This window comes from Agelaius tricolor, unplaced genomic scaffold (genome assembly GCF_023055355.1).
Source record: "Agelaius tricolor isolate 1412-34295 unplaced genomic scaffold, bAgeTri1.0.p SCAF_6, whole genome shotgun sequence".
Lineage (NCBI taxonomy): Eukaryota > Metazoa > Chordata > Aves > Passeriformes > Icteridae > Agelaius > Agelaius tricolor.
In genome coordinates this window covers 54679169-54700963 of record NW_027269266.1, presented here as the reverse complement: position 1 = coordinate 54700963, position 21795 = coordinate 54679169, and the positions used below count along the sequence as shown (strand labels likewise).

Sequence of the window (21795 nt, the reverse complement as noted above, 5' to 3'; positions counted from 1 at the left end):
TTCTTAAAGTATCCAGTTCTATTTCATGCTTGTAAAAATAAGGCTAAATGAAACTGCTGTACCTGAGGCCCAAGAAATTTTTAGCTGTTCAATGTTCACTTTCTTTTTATCTCTTCAACATTGTTTGAGTCATAGAATGAAGCAAGAAGTTCTGTGTTAATATAGGAAGCCAGCCATATCCTTATTCCTCCATGAGTTGAAACAGTTACATGAATATCTAGCATATCTAGCATCCATTCCAAAAGAGACAAACAACAAAATGTGTTGAGGCTTCCATACAGGGCATATATTTGAGCTGAAACTCAGTTTGAAATTTTCATAATTGACTTATGGGTCCATGGAGAGATTCAGTCAGGACTAGTGAGTTTTTACAGTGGACACTGTACCTACATATGTGATCTGTAAATTTCTCAGCCCTGTAAGAACAAGGCAAGAAGGAAATATGAATCTTAAATTTCTTAACCTAATCTTAGAAAATATGTTTTTTAACATGTCTCCATGTTACAAAACATATTTCTGAGCACCACCGAAGAGCTGATCTGTTGGGTAGCCTTTAGGTGTAACTTGACATTTGGTTCCCACATCTTTCATGGTGTCCTTGTCTGGGACTACCCCAGTAAAAAAACACTTGTACTGTAGCCTGTGTACTGGAATAGCTTGTGGACTGTGTACAGATTATTTCCTTCTGATAAACTACAGATATTTTATTCGTTGTAATTATTTCAGTTTTCTGATTGTTGAGTTTATTGTCCTCACTGGGATAATGCTATATCAGATGTGTACTTGCATATCTTGTTTTGCAGAGTGCATTTGCATTAGGTTATTGGTCTCCATTTAAAACACATGCTCTCATTTCTTACTGCACAGCAATTCTGTTCAAAAACTTTACAAGGTAGCAGATGTACTGCAGATCTGGAAGAGCTGATCAAAGCATGACACATTCCCCTCCAGAGCACAGTGAGTTGCAGGCAGTCATTCAACAGCTATTGGGTAGTTGATAAAATATTCACCAACTAATTTATAAACCAGGGCAGTTTGCCATGGTTATCTGAAATATGCCAGTACTTTTCCCTAGTCCATCATTCACTTCTTACAGAGGTATGTGTATCTCCACTGTAACGTGCTTTTCGGGGAGGAGGTAAAGAAAGTAGCTGTATGAATGTCTTTTTTTCACATGTAAGATTAAATATTCTTTGCCCTTTTTTCAGGCAGCTATTTAAAAGACTGAAAGAGATGCTTTCTGATACTTATAAGGGTATTTTTTTTGCTGTTGGTTTTTCAACAGATAAGGAATGGAAAAATCATGTAATCTACTAATTGCATGCCTGTTTCCTTCAGACTATCTTTTCTGAAGAATAGTGCTCTGATACTACCAGGTATTTGCAGTGAGAAAAAGAAAGCATTGCAAAAGGAAAAGTGCAGCTCATTTTCTATTTTCCACTGTGTAGCTATGGAATTAAAAAACCCTGGAATATAGAATTATAGAGGGACTTTTTGTTGGTTTGTTTTAATAGCAGCACTTTACAGAACACTTGATGTGAAGAGGACAATTCACAAGAATATAGGAATGATCTCTCAGGTTTACCTGTTATAGCACTCTACTGCCACTACCCAGAAGAAAAAAACATTTTCATCTCCTTAAGAAAGTAAAGCAAGCACTTACTGTTGGCACTAACCACCAGCAGCCCTGCCAAAGGGATGCTGTAGTGCTATTCTTCACACTGATGTCAGGGTGGCACCTGCTGGGAGTTCTCCTTCATCCTTCAGGTCTACACAGTCACAAAACTTCTGGGGTGAAACTCTGGCCGACTGGGATGTGCTAGACACAGATTTCTGGATATTTATTGGACACAATTTCACCCCATTTTTTAGTCATTATTATAGTTTCATTATTGAAATAAAAGGCAATAGAGTTTCTTATAAGTACAGATGGTGAAGGGAGGTCTGCTATTTTCAGTTGTCTTCCCTCAGGATCTTACCTGTGACATTAAAATGACCCCATCTTACTTGGTCTTCATTTGCCCCATAAGTACCTTCTTAATGTCAGAGAATTAATTCACCTCTCCAGACAGGGTGTTTTGATTCAAAAGCTTTCATGAACTCCACGTGAAAGGAGTGAATAAGCCACAAAAATTTTAGCAGTTATGTGAAATAAACATCATGTAGAAAAAAAGACTACTCCTGAGGTTGCATTTCAAAAAGATCTTGGCAAAAGAGAGGACTCAGAAGCACTATAATCTGCAAAGTAATGCTTTCTAAGATGACTCTAAACAGTGTAATGAATGCAGAGATTTGTGACACATACAAGATATAAATATACTAATCATGATATAATTATCAGTCTTACCTGGACCCTGCATATAAGGGCAACCAATAGTAGCATAAATGTGTTTTATAGCACTGTGAGGACATAATTTTTAAAAACAATTTTTATAAGTATATTAAGGAATATGATCACCAAATGGTCAAAGTAGCAGATACCTAAGCATCAAAACCTGGCATACATGAGACTTGATTAGAAAAGCTGACTGCAAATAGACAGACTGGTTATCATTCAAAGATGGAAGGCAAGCAAGAAAATGAAAAAAAGTGCAAATGGTGTTGGCGAGGAGTGTAACAGAATGAAACCATGTGGCATAAACAAAGGAAAGTGAAGGAGTGAGACAGCTAATTTAGCTTATGAATGTGTCCTTCAGGAGCTATCAAGTCAGACTTTGACAATTGAGAACCATCAGATACTGCAAACAACATCATAATTTTCAGCATCAGCTTTGGGGTAGTGCACACTTAGAACCAATTTTAAACTATTGTTAAAGATCAAGTTTGTAAGGAAACTGATGAGATTAATATTATGCAAAATTTAACCATTAACATGAAGTAAACTACTAATTTTTAATTCAGTAATATTAAATTTTACAGTGTAAAACTGACCTAATTTGGCAGTCTTCTGATCCCATACTCTGAATCCCAGACTCTGATTCCCTTAGTGACAGAAATGCTTTTAGTTGCAACAACTTAGTCTCTAGGAAGTGTTCCTTGCCAGCTCAATGGGAGGTAGACTAAATTTTGAGAGAAGAAACTTAGCAGTGGAGGAGGGAGAGGAGAAGGTGCTGAAGTTTACTCTTTTGCTTCATGAGTACACCATGCAAATCAAGATCAAGGCAGCTCTGTGGCATCATCTACTAACATTACACCTTGTTTAGTAAAAGGGTGACACCAACTGAACTTTTTTGCTGTTTTTGATGTGGAAGCAAGGCACTTGGCAGTAGTGTGATAAAACACAGACAAGTTCTTTAAGGAATTTGTTCTGGAGGCAAAGAAGAATAAAAACTAAGAATGCACTTCAAGAAAAAGCAGTATGACTGCACTTGCACACAACTACTGAACAAGAGCAAGAAGTAGAACCTTAGTCAATAATCTCTGGGGGGTAACCCTCATGTGATGTGGACAAATACACATTTCTTTACGTTTGCATCACACTTTCTTTCTGTGTTTCCATGCTATTACCCAGGAAAATCTATTCATTTAGAAGTAATTAATCTGACTATCAAAAAAATATAAATGTGCAAAAACTAGCATGCAGAACAAATGCTCCTGCTCACCCAAAACATAATACAGTACAAAACCAATGACTAGTCATTTGGAAAAAGCTGTCAGTCTCCCAGCACTACTTTATTGATTCAGGCTTATCTCCTGAGAAGATTAAATCTTCCTAGTGCACCCATTCTTCTACTCTGTATAAATGATAAATCTTCACTTTATTGCTTGTTTTTTTACCTCTGAAACCTGAGTGCAATTATACATCGCTGTCCTTGTACTAAATATTCCTAGTTCTTTAGTTTTTTTAATGGGCTGCATCAATCCTACCTAACATTGTCATGCCTTTGAATGTAAATCTTGTGGAAAATCCTTTCAGGTGGCTTCAGGAAGTCTTCCTTCATTTCCATTGCAACATTCCTGGGCAAAAGGCTCATCAAGAGACGTTCCTAAAAGAAAATATAAGCAACATCAGTTTTGTGGTATAGTCTATGACCATTTTTCTAAGTTTTAAACTAGCAAACTGGACAATCTTCTCTTAATCTGCTGTCTTAAAAGGTCTGCTGCATAAATAATATCAACCATTTCTCTCAAACTCCTGCAAACTGTGTGGGTGTCTCCTTTTAAGTCTTCTGCTAAAAGACTAAAAAAAAAAAAGAAAAATAAAAAAAACACACCAAAAAAACAACCCCAAAAACCAAAAAACAAACCCCCACAACTAACCAGAAAAAGCAAAAAAGCCAGCCTCAAGAGCATATAATTGTCCATATTTTTTATTAACATTACAGTTCTAATAATAGCAACTTACTTTAGTCTTAGCAGCATTTATCTGTCTGAGAAAGACTTCCCAGGATCACTTGCTATCTTTTTGTGTGTTCTTTTTCTTCCTGGATAATGAAAGTGTTACATTACAAGGACTATGACAGCTGGTTATTAAGCAGTGAGAGTAGATGATGGATTTATCCACTGTCAAATTCAGTGGAATAGTAAGCACAGTTTTAATGGCATCTTAGCCAGTGTGGCAATGTCTTTAATGAACTGCATCAGTACAAAACCCTAGCTAAACACATCTTCTTGCTATACTCACAGAGAAATTTTTAGATCGGGTCACTGACCTGCATAAAAAGAGTCTAATATTATGGATCTTGTCAGTATTGGCTATAAAAGCCCATGTAGTTTTTCCACATATTCTGACCCATTCACAGGAACCATCTGGAAAATCTGAAACTGCTGTTCTTAGGTGTTGTAAGGGGTCCATAGATACCTACTCAAGATACCTACCTACATGCACACATTCATTCATTTTATTTTCACCCAGAAAATGCTCGCCATTTAAAATGCATTTCCAAGTTTATCCATCAGACCTGCTAGTTTCAGCCATTCGTTCAGTCTGAATGAATTCATATAACCACATCTGATCTGATTCAGGAATCTTGGGTTCCAGAGAAAAACGGATGAGGCTAGGAGCAAGGAAGGTGTACCTTTGATGGAAGAGGATTAGGTCAGTGAATAATTAAGTAAACTAGATAGATGTAAGTCCATAGGCCCTGACAGGACACATTCACAAGCTCACTGAGTGAGCTGTCAGATGCTGCTATAAAGTCACTCCTAACAGTCAAACATGGTGACTGGGAGAAGTGATGCAAGACTGCAGAAAGGAAATGTCACTTCTCTAGAAAAGAAGGAGGATGCAGGGAACTTCAGGCCAGTCAGTTTCACCTTGGGTCCTGAAAGTGATGAAGGATCTCATCCTGGAAACCAAGGTGGTTAGACCACATGACTTCCAGAGTGCCCTTCCGGCCTCAACTATTCTGTGATTCTGTTATCTGACAGTCAAGAGCCACTGTAATGGCAGCTACAAGATGTCACAGAAATGCATATTTTGGCCGAACCTCATCCTCCTTTTCTTTAATCAATATTAAATAAATAAGGAGCAAAAATTAACACTGAGAAGAGGGTTAATAATATCAGCAAGTGCTATTATGTTGCTAACATGCCCACATTCACCAGATAAAGCCATTAAATAATACTCAAAGTTTATTCAAAGGGTTTTTTATCTTAACAGTTTCTTCTGGAAGACACATTGAAAAAAGTAAGAAGTTAAACTTTGCAGAACATCTCTGGTTAATTTTGGACTTAAGTTCTGTCGTGTTTATGGTGGTCACATTGTCTTGAGGCTATGGACTGTTAGCTAACTCTATTTCCTACTCTTCTTAAATATATGTAGCAGAACATTCCTTCCTGCTACAGAAGAGCTTATCTGCTATGTCCATCAGCTGGTGCATAGCTCTGGACATTCTGCCCCTCACAAGAATTGGTGACATAACCCAGGCTGGACAGATGTTGAGCAGTGCGTTATCTCTGGCACCAGGGAGGTGAGATCCCCAGCTGACAATAACTATCTCGTCTTGAGAGCGAGATGCAGGGAGATGAGCTAGGAATTCCCAACTGTGAGACACATTACTTTACTAACTATAAAAGCTATACAAATTTTCATGGAGGTAGAAGCGTCTGACACACACCCTGGAAATGTGCAGGACTTCTCCCACAAGTTTGGATGCAAGTTTTGCAGTTACATTCCTGGGAATTGAGAGGAAGGATCCTATGTGTGCCCCATCAGCAACTGGATGGTAAGCTACATGGAATCCTAATCTATGCTATTTCTTTGCTAGCTGTAATAGTAGGCACTTCAGTTGTGCACTGTGGTTATCTGGTAGTAGTGTTTCTTTTGCTTATCCTGTGTAGTATGTCATCTGTTAAAGTTTTATGTCTGTTAAATTTGGGTGAAATAAATAAATAAATAAATAAATGATAATTAAATAAATAATTTTGTAATAGACCTAACTGACCATTATTAAGAACCTGTGAGTGAGAGTGATCTGGGCTGCAGGCTACTCCCAACAGAGCTACTGCCAGAAATCTGAGTCTAAGGCAGGACTTACTTAAGCTCTCCTCTACATTCGTAACAGTGTACACCAAGAATATGGCAAAGAATATTATGGATTTCAATATTTGTTGACATTTTACACGTATAGCCATTTCCAATTAACCAAAGCCTTTCACATCACTAACAAATGGTTATTCACTCTAAATTTTATGCTGATTTAATTAAGTAAACTTATATTTCTGCAGCAGAATTGTATTTGGGTAACACAAATTTTGGGTTACAATCCAAAACAAGTATTTTGCCCATAGTGGATCTTATGAAGCTCTGTTGACTGCTACTTGTGTCCTAAAGTTGATTTACAGTGTTAAGAGAAATAAACTGAGGTTATAAAAGGAGATGACCACCTCTCAGGCAATAAAAAGCACATACAAGAGAGGAATTTGGACAGATGGTTATATTCCCTGATGCTTAAGACCGCAAAAGTGATGGAATTTCATAAGTATTGCTCTGGATAAGAAGTTTACAATGTCTGATAAGGACTAAATGCTCTCTGGAGCTTCTCTTGCAGTGAACACATTAAACAAGATTTTCACCATTTTGCTGAAACGGATTAGTAAAATCCAAAACTGTTAAGGAGAGACTGGGTTTAGACTTCTGTTTCCTAGAAAGGCAAACTTAACCAGACAAAAAAGCAAATAAAAATTATAGTGACAGACTCTTCCAGAGAGTAGTGCTAACTGAATAGTTCTTCTATGGTCTGCAAACACAATTACAATACGTGAATAAAAAGCTCACAGATAATGTCTGCAGTGCATGGCAAATAACATGCAATCCAGGGAAGTAATTAGAATCATTACTATGAAGGCAGCATTGGAGAGCTGTAGGATGTAGCACCTGACTGCATTGAAATGTGCAGATGTCAGATGTATTAAGGGAGGCTACAACAATAATGATTCTTATACACATTAGGTTGACTATAAGAAGAGCTGAAGGGAACATATGAAAATCCTCTATCAAATTATGATGACTTGCTTTTTTCATTAGAGATGAAAGTGAGAGGGAGATGAGATTAGAGATTAGATTCCTCACCAAGTGAGGAAAGATGCAGTTATGGCTTTCTCAAAGGGCAGCCACTGCTGACCTTTCAGATCAAGAAGGGAAGCAGCAGCATGACTGTAAGCAGCATGACTGCATGATTTGTCCCTTAAGGGGAGACTGGAAAATGTAACCTGCAATGCAGAGTATCAAAACACTGAAAGTAAATGAAAGACACCATCCAGCTCTCTAGAAAGAATATAAGAAAAGTCTCTCCTATTTACAGCAAAATCTCATCTATCAAGCAAAGCCGTATTGCCCTTCAGGTCAGACTAAGGAATGCTGAAGGACTCAGAGTTTTGGAGCAGCAAGAGTGAATTCATGTACACAAAATATAGCTGTTGGTAGGTTTGGGAAGGGGCTCTGCCTAGACTTCTATTCAGCAAGTCCTACAGTTTTTGTCCAGTTTTTTCATTTGCTCCTGTATGGCTAATCTGATTATAAAAGTAATCTGTAAACCAGGCTAAAAGGAAAACTAGGTGTGCAGGATAGTGCATTGAATGGAACAAGTGACAGAACCAAAGGAAGACCGCTCACATTTATGGTGACATTCTTGCTTGAGTGGTTGTTGGCTCCAACAGGGGTGGGTGATGACAGGAAAAAATAGAGAGTATATACAGGGAGCACTAATCAATTCACAACACCTTTTACCAAAATAAAACAACACTCATGTTGCAAACCTTCTAACTGGTCACAAATTGTTTCCTGTTGAGGTAGCCTCAACTCATGATATATTCCTAATCACAAGGTCTAGTAGAAACAAAATGTTTCAACATTTTATTATTTCTCAATGGTTCACGATGTTTTTTTAGGATTATTACAGCTGTTTTCAGAACATTAAATTTTTTCCACACAACAACTTACACTATTTTAGGGATTTGTACTCTCTTCTCATGCAGTACATCTTTACTCAGCATTAAAATGATCTAAAGTGAATCACATGCTGAATAAAAAATACTTTCAGAGACTGTAATTGTCAGTCAATGATTTTGCATTCCCTGCAGAAATCTCACTAAAAAAAGAAAATGATAGATGAGGATATACATCTCCTTCATTCGCAACATTTTATATTGGCAGTCTTGCTCTGGGATTTCAAATGCCCAATTTAGCTGCCTCTGCCAATGGTATCATCCTGATTAATAATGATTACTGCTCTACTAATAAAGATAGCTATTTTTGAGAAAGATACTCAATTTAGAAAAACATTCAAATTTCTCTCTCCAGCAATGGAGCATCACTAGAAGACAGAGGAGGAACAAACATTCATTTTGACTCCAAGGCAAGTCAAAATGTGCATACCAAATGAATTAGGAATTGCTCAGTGTTACCTTGGCCCTATTCAACAACTAGTACGATTATGCACGTAACAAAGAATGAAAATATGCCAAGGCAGAGAAATGGATAAGAAAAAAGTGTTTCCCATTGTTAATGGACAAAAATACCCTATGTTATTCCTTGGAACATCCTCAACCCTATTTACAAGTACATAACCCTGAACTGCAATTTTCTTTTTGGGTTGGACCCAAGAAAAAACTTTAAGAATTATTCAAGACTTGAGTAGACAAAGCCACAGTTGACCAGACCTGGTGTCACTGGCAGCCCTGCTTTGAAGGAATGGCTGGGCTCGATGATGTCCAGAGGTCTGCTTTGACCACTGTGTATCCAGGTGTCTCCCTTGGTACACAAGGACCAGGAGAGGTAGGTGCCTGAAGCCTCCTGGGAAGCCCTGAAGCCATCTTGCTATCTCACAACACACGTGGGTCTTCTAAAACAGAAGAGGAGCTCAAGGCTGAGCACACTCTAGGAGCTGTGTGATTTCTCATTTCTGAGAAGGGAGAGGAAAGAAGCAAGCAGACACTATTGAAGAAAAAAACCCCATTGTCTGCATGCTCTATTCTGCCCCAACACTCCCTTCAGTTTTCTCCATTTTGGAGGCTTCTCACCACAATTCTCTCTTCTATCCCCATCCCTGCCCTGGACAATGTCTCTCCCACTCTCTTTTATGGGAGTCCCCAGTACATATTCCTAATACATTTCTCATGCCTGCCTCCAAAAGAAGATGCCTGTCCCCCTCCCATTTTGAAAATCATACTCTTTTCTCATTTTACTTCTCATTCCGAACACTTATAAGTTACTCAAAGTCCTTTAAAATTTTCACCTTGATTTAGAATCATTCCATGCAGTTGTCCAAATATTATGCAGTTATTCCTATTGTACAAAATGATTTTTTTTGACATTAGTATGGGAAATGACTCTGATACATTTTCAAATTCTTTCAGGAAGCTGTAAATGAATCCATACTCCCTTCATCAGAAAAGAAGGCTCAAAAGCATATGAATATCTTAAATGTTCCTAGCCAGCATTCTCACAAATTTCTGTCAAAGAACTTGCTGTGCTTCCCCATGCTAAGTTGTATTCCTGTAGTTTATCATGTGAGATATAAAGAAAGCAAAATGGAAATACTATTTATAGTCAGAGCAGACTACTTTATCAAAGGAAACAGCTGTCATTTTTTTCTGAGATAAGCAACCAAGCTGAGAGAAGCAGCCAAGGGAACTGTTGGATTGAGGATTGAGAAGGATTGAGAAACATGCAAAATAATACAGTTTTCTACATGGCCCTTCCACAGCCTGCAGCATTGCCTCAGAGCTGCAGGCTGTGGAAGGGCCATGTAGAAAACTGTATTACTTTGCATGTTTCTCAATCCCATGAGACCAGGGCAGTAATGGATAGAGCTCCATCTCTTTCAGCCAGCTTCATCAAATTCTTCCTGAACTACTCCTTCCAGCCAGCATGCTGGCATTGCCTTCACTCATCAGGGAGTCTGAGCCCCACACCGGGACAACAGAGAGCTCTGTCTTGTGGAACTTGCTCTAAATGGGACTTGTAGGTTACCAATTTCGTGCTGGGGAACGCAATAAGTCTGCATGGCACTCCAGATCCTGGTCCTTTTTCACCCTCCCTAGCACTGAACCACATTATTCAGGATAGTCTTCATGCCCCTCTTACCTTTTTATTTTGCATTTTCATAGCAACTTTAGGAATGAAGAAAGTAAAAAAAAATAACGTGACAAAACCAGGTTTACATATTTGTTTCTTGGCTGATAAAACATGAATATTTTTGTTTTCTGTAGTAACAGTCCAAAAATGATGACAAATAGGAAAAGGAGCTCAAAAAAGAAAGGAGATTTTGATCATCTACTCTAGAAAATTCCTTTACAATATGGAACATGAAATCTAACCCAACAATTTTTGCAGTCTATCACAGATCTTCTTTTGTTATTGCTATACTTAAGAGGAAAGTGCCACCATATTTTAACACAAACTTTTCTCCCTAGAGAAGACAAGCATCAGACATGCATGTAAAGCATTAATGAGACTGTTTCAGAGTCAACTCATCTATATCATTTTGAGATTCAGTTTCTAGTTAGTCAGCAGGGACTCCAAAGTACATCCTAAATATTACCGCCTGCTACATAATATGACCATGGTACCATGCTCAATTTTGTATAATTTTAAAAGCTACATCTTAGTGAGCTCACAATCTCTGTCACCTGTACATTACACTTCAGAGCCATTTTAATTCACTCTAAGGAAAAACAAAAAAAAGGAGAGTGAAAAGAAGCTTAATGCAATGCATGGAAGAATGATTTTGTGAACGACTATTAGGATTCATTTATATTTTTTGTAAGCTGGAAAACAAAGGCAGCAGATTTCATTAGTGAATTATTGGAAATTCAGCTCTGCTATGCCCTTTCTTCCATCTAAGTACATGAAATAGCACTGTTAAAGACGGTGAGCTTCCAGACGCCACAAGGTGGCAATGTTTCAGAACAGTCCCGAGATTGCTTGGAAAGTTCTATTTATCAGCAAGTCATTGCTACAACCGTAATCATAAAGGACCATCCCTAAAAGACCAGATACCTAATGCACAGATTTTGAGTAGTAAGAGAATGGCTAAAAACACAGTTATGGTAGATGACCAATACACTGTATGAACTGCACAATGCATTCAGTCTGAATACACCTATACCAGACCAACTTGACATCTTTCTATGGTTAAGTGATTATTTTTGTTTAAATAAAGGAAAGGAAGGATTAATCAGAACAATAGTGTTTAATGAGGCATTGGTAGTTTCCACATGGAACATTGTTAGTCACAATGGAGATGGTAAGGCCTTGGGAAAGAATTAGGAGAACATGAAGTCTTGGCTAAAATGGAAGGCAATGAGCTACAGATACATTGGGATGGAGAGTGGGCATAAGGAAACCATAAAACTGCTAGAATGTACAAACTCCACAAGATAGCATTCAAGAAGTAGCATGATAAGAATGAGAAAAACTCGGTAGCACATTGTACTTTGTAGGCACCATCCACTAAAACACAAGCTAAATAAGTGTCAGGGATTGAAGTGGTTAATAAAAATATTGCTATGAAGGAGCTTTACCCATTATAGCAAAAACTTTATAAAGAAGCTAGAACCACAGAAGCCCACCCCTCCTTGGAGACGCCTGACTGGAACTTTGGACTGTGAGTTAAGCTGTCCAGATAAGATAAAGGGGACACTACTGCTCAGTCATCTCAGGCTGAGGGATGCATCCACAAGAAAAGCAAACACAGCAGCTGCACTGAGAATCATCTCTTTCTGAGTTTTGGGTGGGGGACACCACAGCCCACAGAGGTTTACAGACTCCTCCTGCAACTGAGGGTGAGGGAAGAGGTGTGTGGCATAACCTCTGCTCAGAAGGCACTGAATACCCATCCTCCCTTATACAAATTGGCCCAGCTGTGAAACCTCCAACCCCACAGGCCACATCCACAGGACACTCACATAAGAGGCAACTGAGAGGTGTCACAATCCATCAAAGACCCCCCCAAGGTGCTCCCCAGACTTATTCCTGAGACGTTGCACCACAGGACTGTACGTGATGCAAAGTGATGCAACATATCCAGAGTCTGCTGCAAGAGACTACATCAAGCTGTCCCCCACAGAGGGGAGGTACCTGTGCATTACCACCTGGTCTGAGCATATCTTTATTCATCAGATTCTATGCTTTTCAGAGGGACCTTCACCACCAAGAAGAACAGCTAGAGAGGATCAATGGGACGATGGTGGGATCCAGAGAGTGGTGGTATTTTCTTTTTTCTGTCTCTGTTACTCTCTTTCTGTTCCCCCCACTGCTTTTCTATTTCTTTGTCTTCTTTTCTCTCTCTCTCTGTCTCTCTTTCTCATATTTGCTATCAAATGAAATCCATACTATTTACTTTGACATTTGTTTGTACCTTAATTCAGGCAGAAGCATTTCTAATAATTTTAAAACTGGACTGTAACAATGAGTTGGAAACCTCTGCATGTAAAGAAACCCCAGATACTCCCTGATCAAAGAATATGTATATGACACTATCCTAAAAAGGCAAGTGTGATTCCTGAGAAGATTAATAGTAGGCTAAGTTGAGATCAGCTCCACAAGTCTTGTTCAAATAGGAACAAGTGCTGAGAAAGGTTATGAGAATAAATAAGAAAACCGAAAGCATAAAAAGCACAAGCTGTCTTACTAGTTATCCTCATATCTATTAAATCAGAGTGCGTTAGAAATACATCAATAAAGATTAATCATCAGAAAGGCTAGCTAACAGTTTTTACCAGATACAAACTGGCAATGAATAAATCATACAGTATCCAAATTACTGCTAGTCTTTTTACTTTCACCTTTTATCTTTAACATTTACTCGCTCTGAAAAGTCACTGGCAATATCCAATAGGTCCACAAAACTATTATAGAAACTTGACAGGACAAAGTTTATACTCATTTCAGTTAATAGAAATCTTCCTACTGGTAGTGAACTTGAGAGAGAGGAACAAAATAGCGCCTTTATAGTTAAGGCATAACTTGAAAGCTTCCTTATGCTTGGCAGGAAAGAAGGAAAAGCATTTCTGCAGTACATTGCCAGGGACAGGTATTTCTCAACTCCAGCAGTGCTAGCTTAACAAATATCTTTGTTTCAATTATGCTTCAGTAGGATTTTAATAAGTAGGTTCTTTAGGGTATATCAATGAAGATGAAACTTTGTGTGGCACAGAAGAGCCACTGAACATAGTTTTCTAAATCTTCCTATGTGGAAAGAAAACATTTTGCCCCCTGTCCTGCAGAGTCAGGAAGACTCGTTTTCATGGTCCAGTGAAAAGATCCCTTCATGGTAGCACTTGACTGTGAGCACAGGTAGTTTGAGTATATATGTTAAAAACAAAAAAAGGCACACTTAAAGCATAAATTCAAAACTTATAATTTATTCTTCTTTATTAATTATAAATTATAATTTATTATTGAAAATATTTTCTGATTAAAATAACGAGAGGTCTTAAAAATTATTACAAAGAGCACCAATCATCTGCTAATGCCATGATTAGAGAGAACACAGAAGCCCTAATTGCAATTCCTAAGCTGGCCTGCAGATGGGACATCTGTGAGCTCAGATTTTCTAGAGGCTTAAGTGACACACGCTGTCCTGTGTTACATCATGAACAGGACTGGGACAACAATCCTGTTATTGTATTTCTTCTTCCAAAATTTAGGCAGAGGGACTCACAAGCAGCATCAGCTTTACCAGTAAGTGGAAGAGTAGACAAATTTTTACTGGCTTACTCATGGTGTACTAAGTTTCATCTACAGTTACAACAGCGCATACCATTCCACAGCCATGTCTGGTTTGTTCCAACAATGTAACATTGAATATCTTGATTAGGCAAGGATGTATTCCGCAGGAAGGGAATGTCAGAGAGTTTAACCTTCGGCAAGATGGACACATCCCCCTCTTCTGCCCTCATTAATGCTCCAACCCTCAACTAGTGGAATTTTTCTTGAAGAACATGCTACATGTTACAGCTCAAGTTGGTTCTGGGACTGTGTCATTCTCTGATTTTCCTCCATCCCATGAGTGTTGCATATAGGTAAAGCCTTATAAAATAAGAACCTTGATTACCCTTGTAAAATCATGGCTCAGGCCTTCTACTTCAGCAAAGTACAGCTAATACATAGCCTAACAAGTTCCCGTGAGAAAGTAATATGCACCTGTAAAAATAGAGTCTTCTAACTGTGAGAATGATTCTGTACCCTCGAAAAAAGAATGTAAACATCATTAAAGAGGAAAGCTTTGACAGACACATACAGTAGCAACTACTAACCAATGAACTGAATTGCCATAAGTAAATAACCAATTAGAATTAAACACAATGCCTTTAGCAAACTACATAAATATGAGGTGTGAAAAGATAAAGACTGGCTATTGTGGATGACTTGTGGGTTTCTACTGCAACACATGAGTTATGACATTCTCCTTCCCCACGCTCCTCCAAAACCTACATATCTCCACCAACTCTACATGGATATGTGGCAAATCTCTGTGGTCTCCTCTAGAATCTGGTTGAGAAATGGAGCCAACACAGGGAAGCAGCAAGAGAAAGACTACTAACATCTTCAGTCTTCTGTTCTTGCTGGAGCCAACACAATCTGTAGCTGAGAGTCCAGAATTAATGGAACTTTGAGGACACAGTGCTGTGCTAGTACCAATGCTTCACACAACTGCTACTGTCTGATACAGCATCACACACTTTCATTTAGAGTTGCGGCAGCGACTCATTATCAGCACGTGCTCTTTTTTAGTACAGATCTCTGCTGGTGGCAGAAAAAGCAGGAAATCTTCAGTAGAGATAAGCTTTTTGATTGCTATTGGTAGGTACTTGAGCCCACTAGTGGGGAATAAGCAAACTAAGGAATGAAAAAACCCCAGAAACCTGAAGTCAATAAAAGTAATTTTAGAACCTAAGAAAGACATATTCCATGGCAAGCAGTTAGCATTTCCTTTTTCAAGGACTGTAAATGCCTTTACTACAGCAATAGGAAAGAAAATCATAGCATAAAACAATAAAATGGAATAGATGTCTGAATCTCCAAAGACTAAGATATAAATATGGTTTGCTTTGAAAAATCTAGATGTTTTTCTAATTTAGATAGGAAAAACCTAAAAGCTTTTGTCCTTTGCTTCATTTTGTCTTTTTACAGAGCAAGGAAGCAAGACTAACCCATAGGAGAAAATCTCATAGCCTTCCAGAGTAGAAGAACAAGGACCAATCAGTAATATGCTAAGGAAGCAAAGAATGTATTCACCTACTTAAAATAGCAAGTGTGACTCAGATTTAATTCATTATTTCCTTGTCAAACTGGGAAATTCCTAATCAAATGTGAATGAAGGGGAGTTAAACTCTAAATGAAATAAGTTTGTATTGAAGAGGTAATGGGGAACAGAATCCTTGGAAAGAATTTAAATCACATGACAGACAGAGTTCATTTAGAATGGCAAACCTGACAAAAATGCTACCTTAGAATGTATTTCTTTTGCCAGTTAATGAGGTGTAATCTAGCTCTTTTCCACCATAGACAGTTGGCCAAAGGAAACAGGCAAAAAAATCCATAAGAATATGTGTGCCAGCAGCATATACTTTTTCACATATTGGAATGAAAGTAAAGTGCCCAACTCATTTCATATATTGGAATAAAAGTAAAGTGCCCAGCTCAGTATTCCATTCAAGGAGATAATCTGTGCTCAAGTGGTAACATATAATTTGGCAAACTTCACATGTGGCAGTGCCAGCTGCTGTGACATGAAACACCTAGGCAACAAAGCAGTTTATGGTCTATGGTGGAACCACCCTGTGGTTGAAGACTGACACAGGGAAAGTGTCAAATTTGTGTAACATGTTAGATAACTTTTTTATTACAGTCAAGACTGTTCTAGGAGTGAACAACAATAAAAATACACGCAAGAGGACTTTTCTAATGACATTTAAAGTTTTCTATGAATTCCTGCTGCTGAGGGAAGAAAATCAGTATTCACTATTGAGGTTGCTTTACTTCATAATGTGGCGTCCTACTAAAATGCATAACAACATTGTATTAGTGTTCATACCGCACTTCTGACATGGATATTATTCTAAATTTAGAAATCAACTCTAAGAAACTCTTTTGAATTATTTGTCTCTCAGTTGAACTTCAGAATCTGGTGCACTCTAGCCAGTGTGCCTAATTATGATTATTTGCCTTGGCAACTGTTATCCAAGATGTTATCTGCTAAAAACTGTTATCTGCTTAAGACTGTATGGTGTGTGTCTTTAGTCATCTAATAAGGACAGGTTTGTGTGAGCCTGTTCATCCCTCCTCCTTTTCTCTCTCTAATTGAAGCTACACAATGCAAGAAGGAAAAATAAACTGAAAAATTCAGAGTCAAACACTAGCATATTTGATTGACAGTTGCTTTAAAGAGAACATATTATAAATTTTCCATTATTTCTTCCAAAATCCCTAACAGCCAAAGTATTAACAGGTTTAGAATTATACAACCACCAATTTTTAAGTTATCAATTTATTGCAGAATCATCTAGATTGGAAAAGGCCTCTGAGATCATCAAGTCCAACCTCTGGCCAGACACCCCCTTGTCAACAAGATCATGACACTGAGTGCCACGTACAGTTGGTTTGTTTGAACACATCCAATGATGGAGACTCCACCACCTCCATGGGCATCCCATTACTATGCTTGACAGTCCTTTCCATGAAGAAATTCTTCCTAAGGTCCAACCTGAACCTCCCTTGGTAGAGTTTGAGGCCATGTCCTCTTGTCCCTTGCTACCTGGGAGAAGAAACTGACTCCCACCTGGCTACAACCTCCTTTCATGCAGTTGTAGAGATCAATACAATCCCCCTGAGCCTACTTTTCTCCAAGCTAAACAACCCCACCTCTCTCAACACCTCCTCACAGGACTTATTCTCCAGACCCTTCCCCAGCTTAACTGCCCTTCTCTGGACACGCTCCAGCCCCTCAAGGCCTTTCTTGTACTGAGGAGTCCAAAACTGAACACCGGATTCAAAACGTGGCCTGACCAGTGCCCAGTACCTGGGGACAATCACTTTTCCAGTCCTGCTGGCCACACTATTACTGATACAGGCCAGGATGCCACTGCCATTTTTGGCCTCCTGGGCACAATCTGCCTCATGTTCAGCTGATGACCAGCAAGCCCGGGTCTTTTTCACCAGACAGCTTTTCAGCCACTCTCTCCCAAGTCTGTAAGCACTGCAAGGGCAGGTCCTGGCACTTGGCCCTGTTTGAACTTTAGTCCATCAATGCAGCCGGTCCAGATCCCCATGCAGATCCTTCCCATTCTCTATCAGGTCAATAGTCCCACCCAAAAATTTATCTACTCTGCTCAAAGTAAGCCAGCGTACATTACATATAAGAGTTTAACCTGGGTGGCATGACTGTCCATGCACACATATATGAGAAAAAACAAACTGCAACAAACAACAGTCCAAGACATCTTCCTGCTTAGCATGAACATGAGTGACTACATGTGTACTGGAAAACAAAGTTAATGCACCCTCTTTTTATCTTTTAAAATATATAATAAATCTTTATAAAGAGGTATTTAAATTTATAAATCTATAAATTTCTGATATCTTGTGACATAAAATGGAATGGCTGATAACCAATTTAATTTATATATTTAATTTGCTTTCTTTTTACACAGAATTAATAGAGTTAATTTTCTTCACAGTGGCTAGTAGGGTGCTGTGTTTTGGATTTGTGCTGAAAACAGCGTTGATAACACAGGGATGTTTCAGTTATTGCTGATCAGAGTTTACTCAGAGCCAAGGGATTTTCTGCCTCCCACATCATCCTACCAGTGAGGAGGCTTTCTATGCACAAGAATCGGGGTGGGGACAGAGCCAGGACACCTGACCCCAACTAACCAAAGGGATTTTCCATCACATATGGAGTCATGCTCAGCATATAAGCTGGTGGAAAAAAAAAGAGGAAGGAGGATGACATTCAGAGTCATGGAATTTGTCTTCTCTAGTGACCATTACATGTGATGAAACTCTGCTTTCCCAAGAATGGCTGAACACCAACCTGCCAATGGGAAGCAGTGACTTAATTTCTTGTTTTGTTTTGCTTGCATGCACAGCTTTTGCTCTAGCTATTAAAGTGTCTTTATCTCAATCCATGAACTTTCTCACCTTTGTTCTTTCTATTCTCTCCCCCATGCCACCATGGAGTGAGAGAGGGAGGAAGGAGCTATGTGCTGCTTAGTTGTGCTTGGGATTAAACCACAGCATTTACTAACATCAGAAAATTTCCAAGGGATGAAATAAAGTTCAACCAAATAGTTATAGTAATGACCTAGCCTGGTCTTATGTGTTGTTTTTTTAAAATGCTTTTTATAGACTTTCCTTAAGTTTCATTTTGTAAAATAAAGGCATGCAGCTAGTGTAATAAAATTACAAGGTAACTAAAATATATGAACTTTATATGATTTAAAAATATGTGTTTTTATTCTATGTTACCCATTTTGTTATTTATGTTACACTTTGGAATTGCAAGTCTAGTAGCAAGGTGCATCTCTCTCTTATCCTACAGCTGTGCAGCCCTAAGTTGAGGTGTCCTCTTGTAACCACTCCCAAAGAAAAAACCTCATCTTCTGTTTTAACAAAGAGCTCAGGATAGAAGGGTTGAACTGCCCTTGGATGTGCCTGTTACTATTAGGGATTACTGCCTGTAGGTTAAAGGGTTAGACTACAAGCCTCACTTTTACTTGGCCAAAGTCAGATAAGAGGAGTCCTGGTGGTATGCCAAGCAGTGTAGCTTCTTGCACTAACTGGATTCAGATAAGATGTTCATTCTGCAAACCAAGAGGTGCAACAGATCTGTAAAGTTAAAATACATTTATTTGTTTGCTATACCTTTCCTTGCAGGAGGTTACAAGCAACTCCTAATGACTTCAGGTTGAAGCTAAAGCCTTAATCTATTTAGTCTGAGTAGCCCTCAGTTTTATTATTTGCTCTGTGAAGGATAGACACATGCATGATTATTGCAGGACTGGAGACTAATAGGTGCTGGTCAGCAGAAAGCTTCTGGGCAATTATTGCTTTGTGGGAGAGAGAAATGTGCCTCCATATCTCTTTTTACCTGAGAAAGGCAGAAGATGGACCAGGGATGTCATGTATTTCTTTTCTGTGTAAGGATCTAAGCAGCCAAATGGAGCAAATGAAGCAGATACCAAGATAATTTCTAATCTCTGACTTGGCTAAGAGACACTGGTGGTCAGCCTGCGTAAGTGGGCCTGAAGTCCAGTAGTTCAAACTGACAGCCTGAAATTGCAACACTCCTTATTTCTTGCTTTGCCTGATCCTAGTAAAGAACAAATAGATTTTTGAAGATAGAATTTCCTGTGTAAGACTGTAATTTGATGATGGAATAGATACAATTTTAAGCTGTTCTGTAACATAGAACATAGTAGCAATGTTGTATAGGCTCACCCTGCTAGCTAAAATTAGTCCACCTATGTTTTTCAAAGATCGTACTGGCTAGCTTTTTCAGAGGACCAAGTATCACCACATACCTTGCACTCTGGGCAAAATCAGTATCCCTTCCCTGCTGCATAATTTGACAAGAATATGGTTTTGCATCCACACATGAGCCATGTGAAATTTTTGCTGCAGGGTGATTTGCTGATGCATTCTGCCAGTATGGATGGTTACAGAAACAAGGCCTGTATTAATGATAGATTTCATATATTCTTCTGCACTGAAAAAAAAGATGCAATATTCTGAGAACAAAAAGTATGGGAAACATGAGGAGAACCTGATAAGCATGATGTCAGGCACTCTAGAAATTACTTCTGCCTGGGGCTGTGCAAATAACTAATTCCTTCATTTGGTTGCTGAATTGAAAGGCTAAAAACCTCAGCAAACTGTTATCCACTACCAAAACAAAATCCAACATGATTTGCTTTATTCAAAGTTAATATCATTTTTCCCTTTTTTCATAACGGTTTGAAATTAAACACAACAGACAAACCCACTGGAGGGCTTCTGTAGGAGTCATCTTTTTACTCAAATATACAGGAGGTGGTACAGACATCCAAAATGCAAAATGTCTAGATCAAATTGTTTTAAAGGGGAATGAAGCAGAGAATTCAAAAGCAGTAGTTCAAAGTATGATGCAGTGAGATGCATGTTATCTTTTGTTGACACCTTTTCCATTTCTATGAATAGTTATTAATCAAACCTCTGACTCAGCAGTGACCCAGTTACTACATGCAACATTAAGGACATTGCCCTAAATTGCAGAAGACACTTGTAGTGCAGACACATATACATGCAGATATTTGCACACAAAATTCAGCACTGCATAAGGAAAATTTAGCTAGCTACACATTATCTGGTGAACATGTATGGAGGAACTGCAGACCATCACCAAAGTTCTAGTCTGTCTCCCAGAACCAGTGTTATTGCAGTAGCATGGTTTTGAACAATACTTCAGCAAATCTGATTAGTCTAGCTGGAGTGGCAGTGTTGTGGTCCTGAAGCTAGACACAGCTGGCTGTCTCAGCCCCAAGCTTCCTAATTCCCAGTAATTTTTAAGTGCTTCTTTCAGGTTCTTATATTAAATAGATTAAAGTTTCATGCATTGTAATGAAGTACAGAACTATTTCTTGAAAGACAAGTGCCACCAATAAATACATTTCTCCAGTCCCAACAGTTTGAAAAACTAGATTTGATTTCACAATTAGTTTTTAAGATAGCAATTCACTCATTCTGGATACTTTGCTATTTTCCAGTTGATTTTCCGAGGTCAATTCTAATTGTAAGGAAATACAAAAGTAACATTTAAGATGGAAGGAAAGATCTAAACAAATGGCTTGAAAGAAGGCTTTATGTTGCAAACATACTTGCATGTACTTATGAAATTAAATAATCGGTGAAAATATTTAAGGCAGTTTTGTGCGCTTTGAAGGTTTGCATGAAGTCAAATATTTTCCCAGACTTCCTTATATGAAAGCAACAGGCACTTTTCATATCAACCTGTGCTACAAGTGCATTTCACCAAGGAAAATTATGTGTTTTATCTCCAAATTTAGTGTATGAATATGCATAAAAATATTCTTATTGGCAGGGAAGAAAAGGAGGGAATGTGATTAAGATTCATTACAAGGTTGTAAAGACTGGGCTAGGATGTAGCTTCCATACATCAGGAGACCAAAGACATGACAGGCCTTCACCTTGGAAAGAGAGATGAACAGGGTTATGAAAGTCTACAGTGTTGTGAGTGGCATGGAAGAGGTTACTGCAGAATGATTACCAATGTCACAAAACAAGAGCTGGAGAGCACAAAATCAATTCATCAGACAACAAGTCTATGACAAATAAAAGGCAGTTGTTTT

General features: G+C 38.4%; 1 protein-coding gene across 2 annotated transcripts in view; it reads right to left on the bottom strand.

Annotated features, from left to right (window-relative positions):
- Positions 1–21795, bottom strand: part of ADCY1 (adenylate cyclase 1) — a 161640-nt gene that overhangs the window by 89252 nt on the left and 50593 nt on the right. For both annotated transcript variants that reach the window (XM_071429866.1, XM_071429867.1), the window contains exon 3: positions 3868–3986. In XM_071429866.1, the coding sequence (XP_071285967.1) occupies positions 3868–3986 (119 nt within the window). The remainder of the gene's footprint in view (positions 1–3867; positions 3987–21795) is intronic.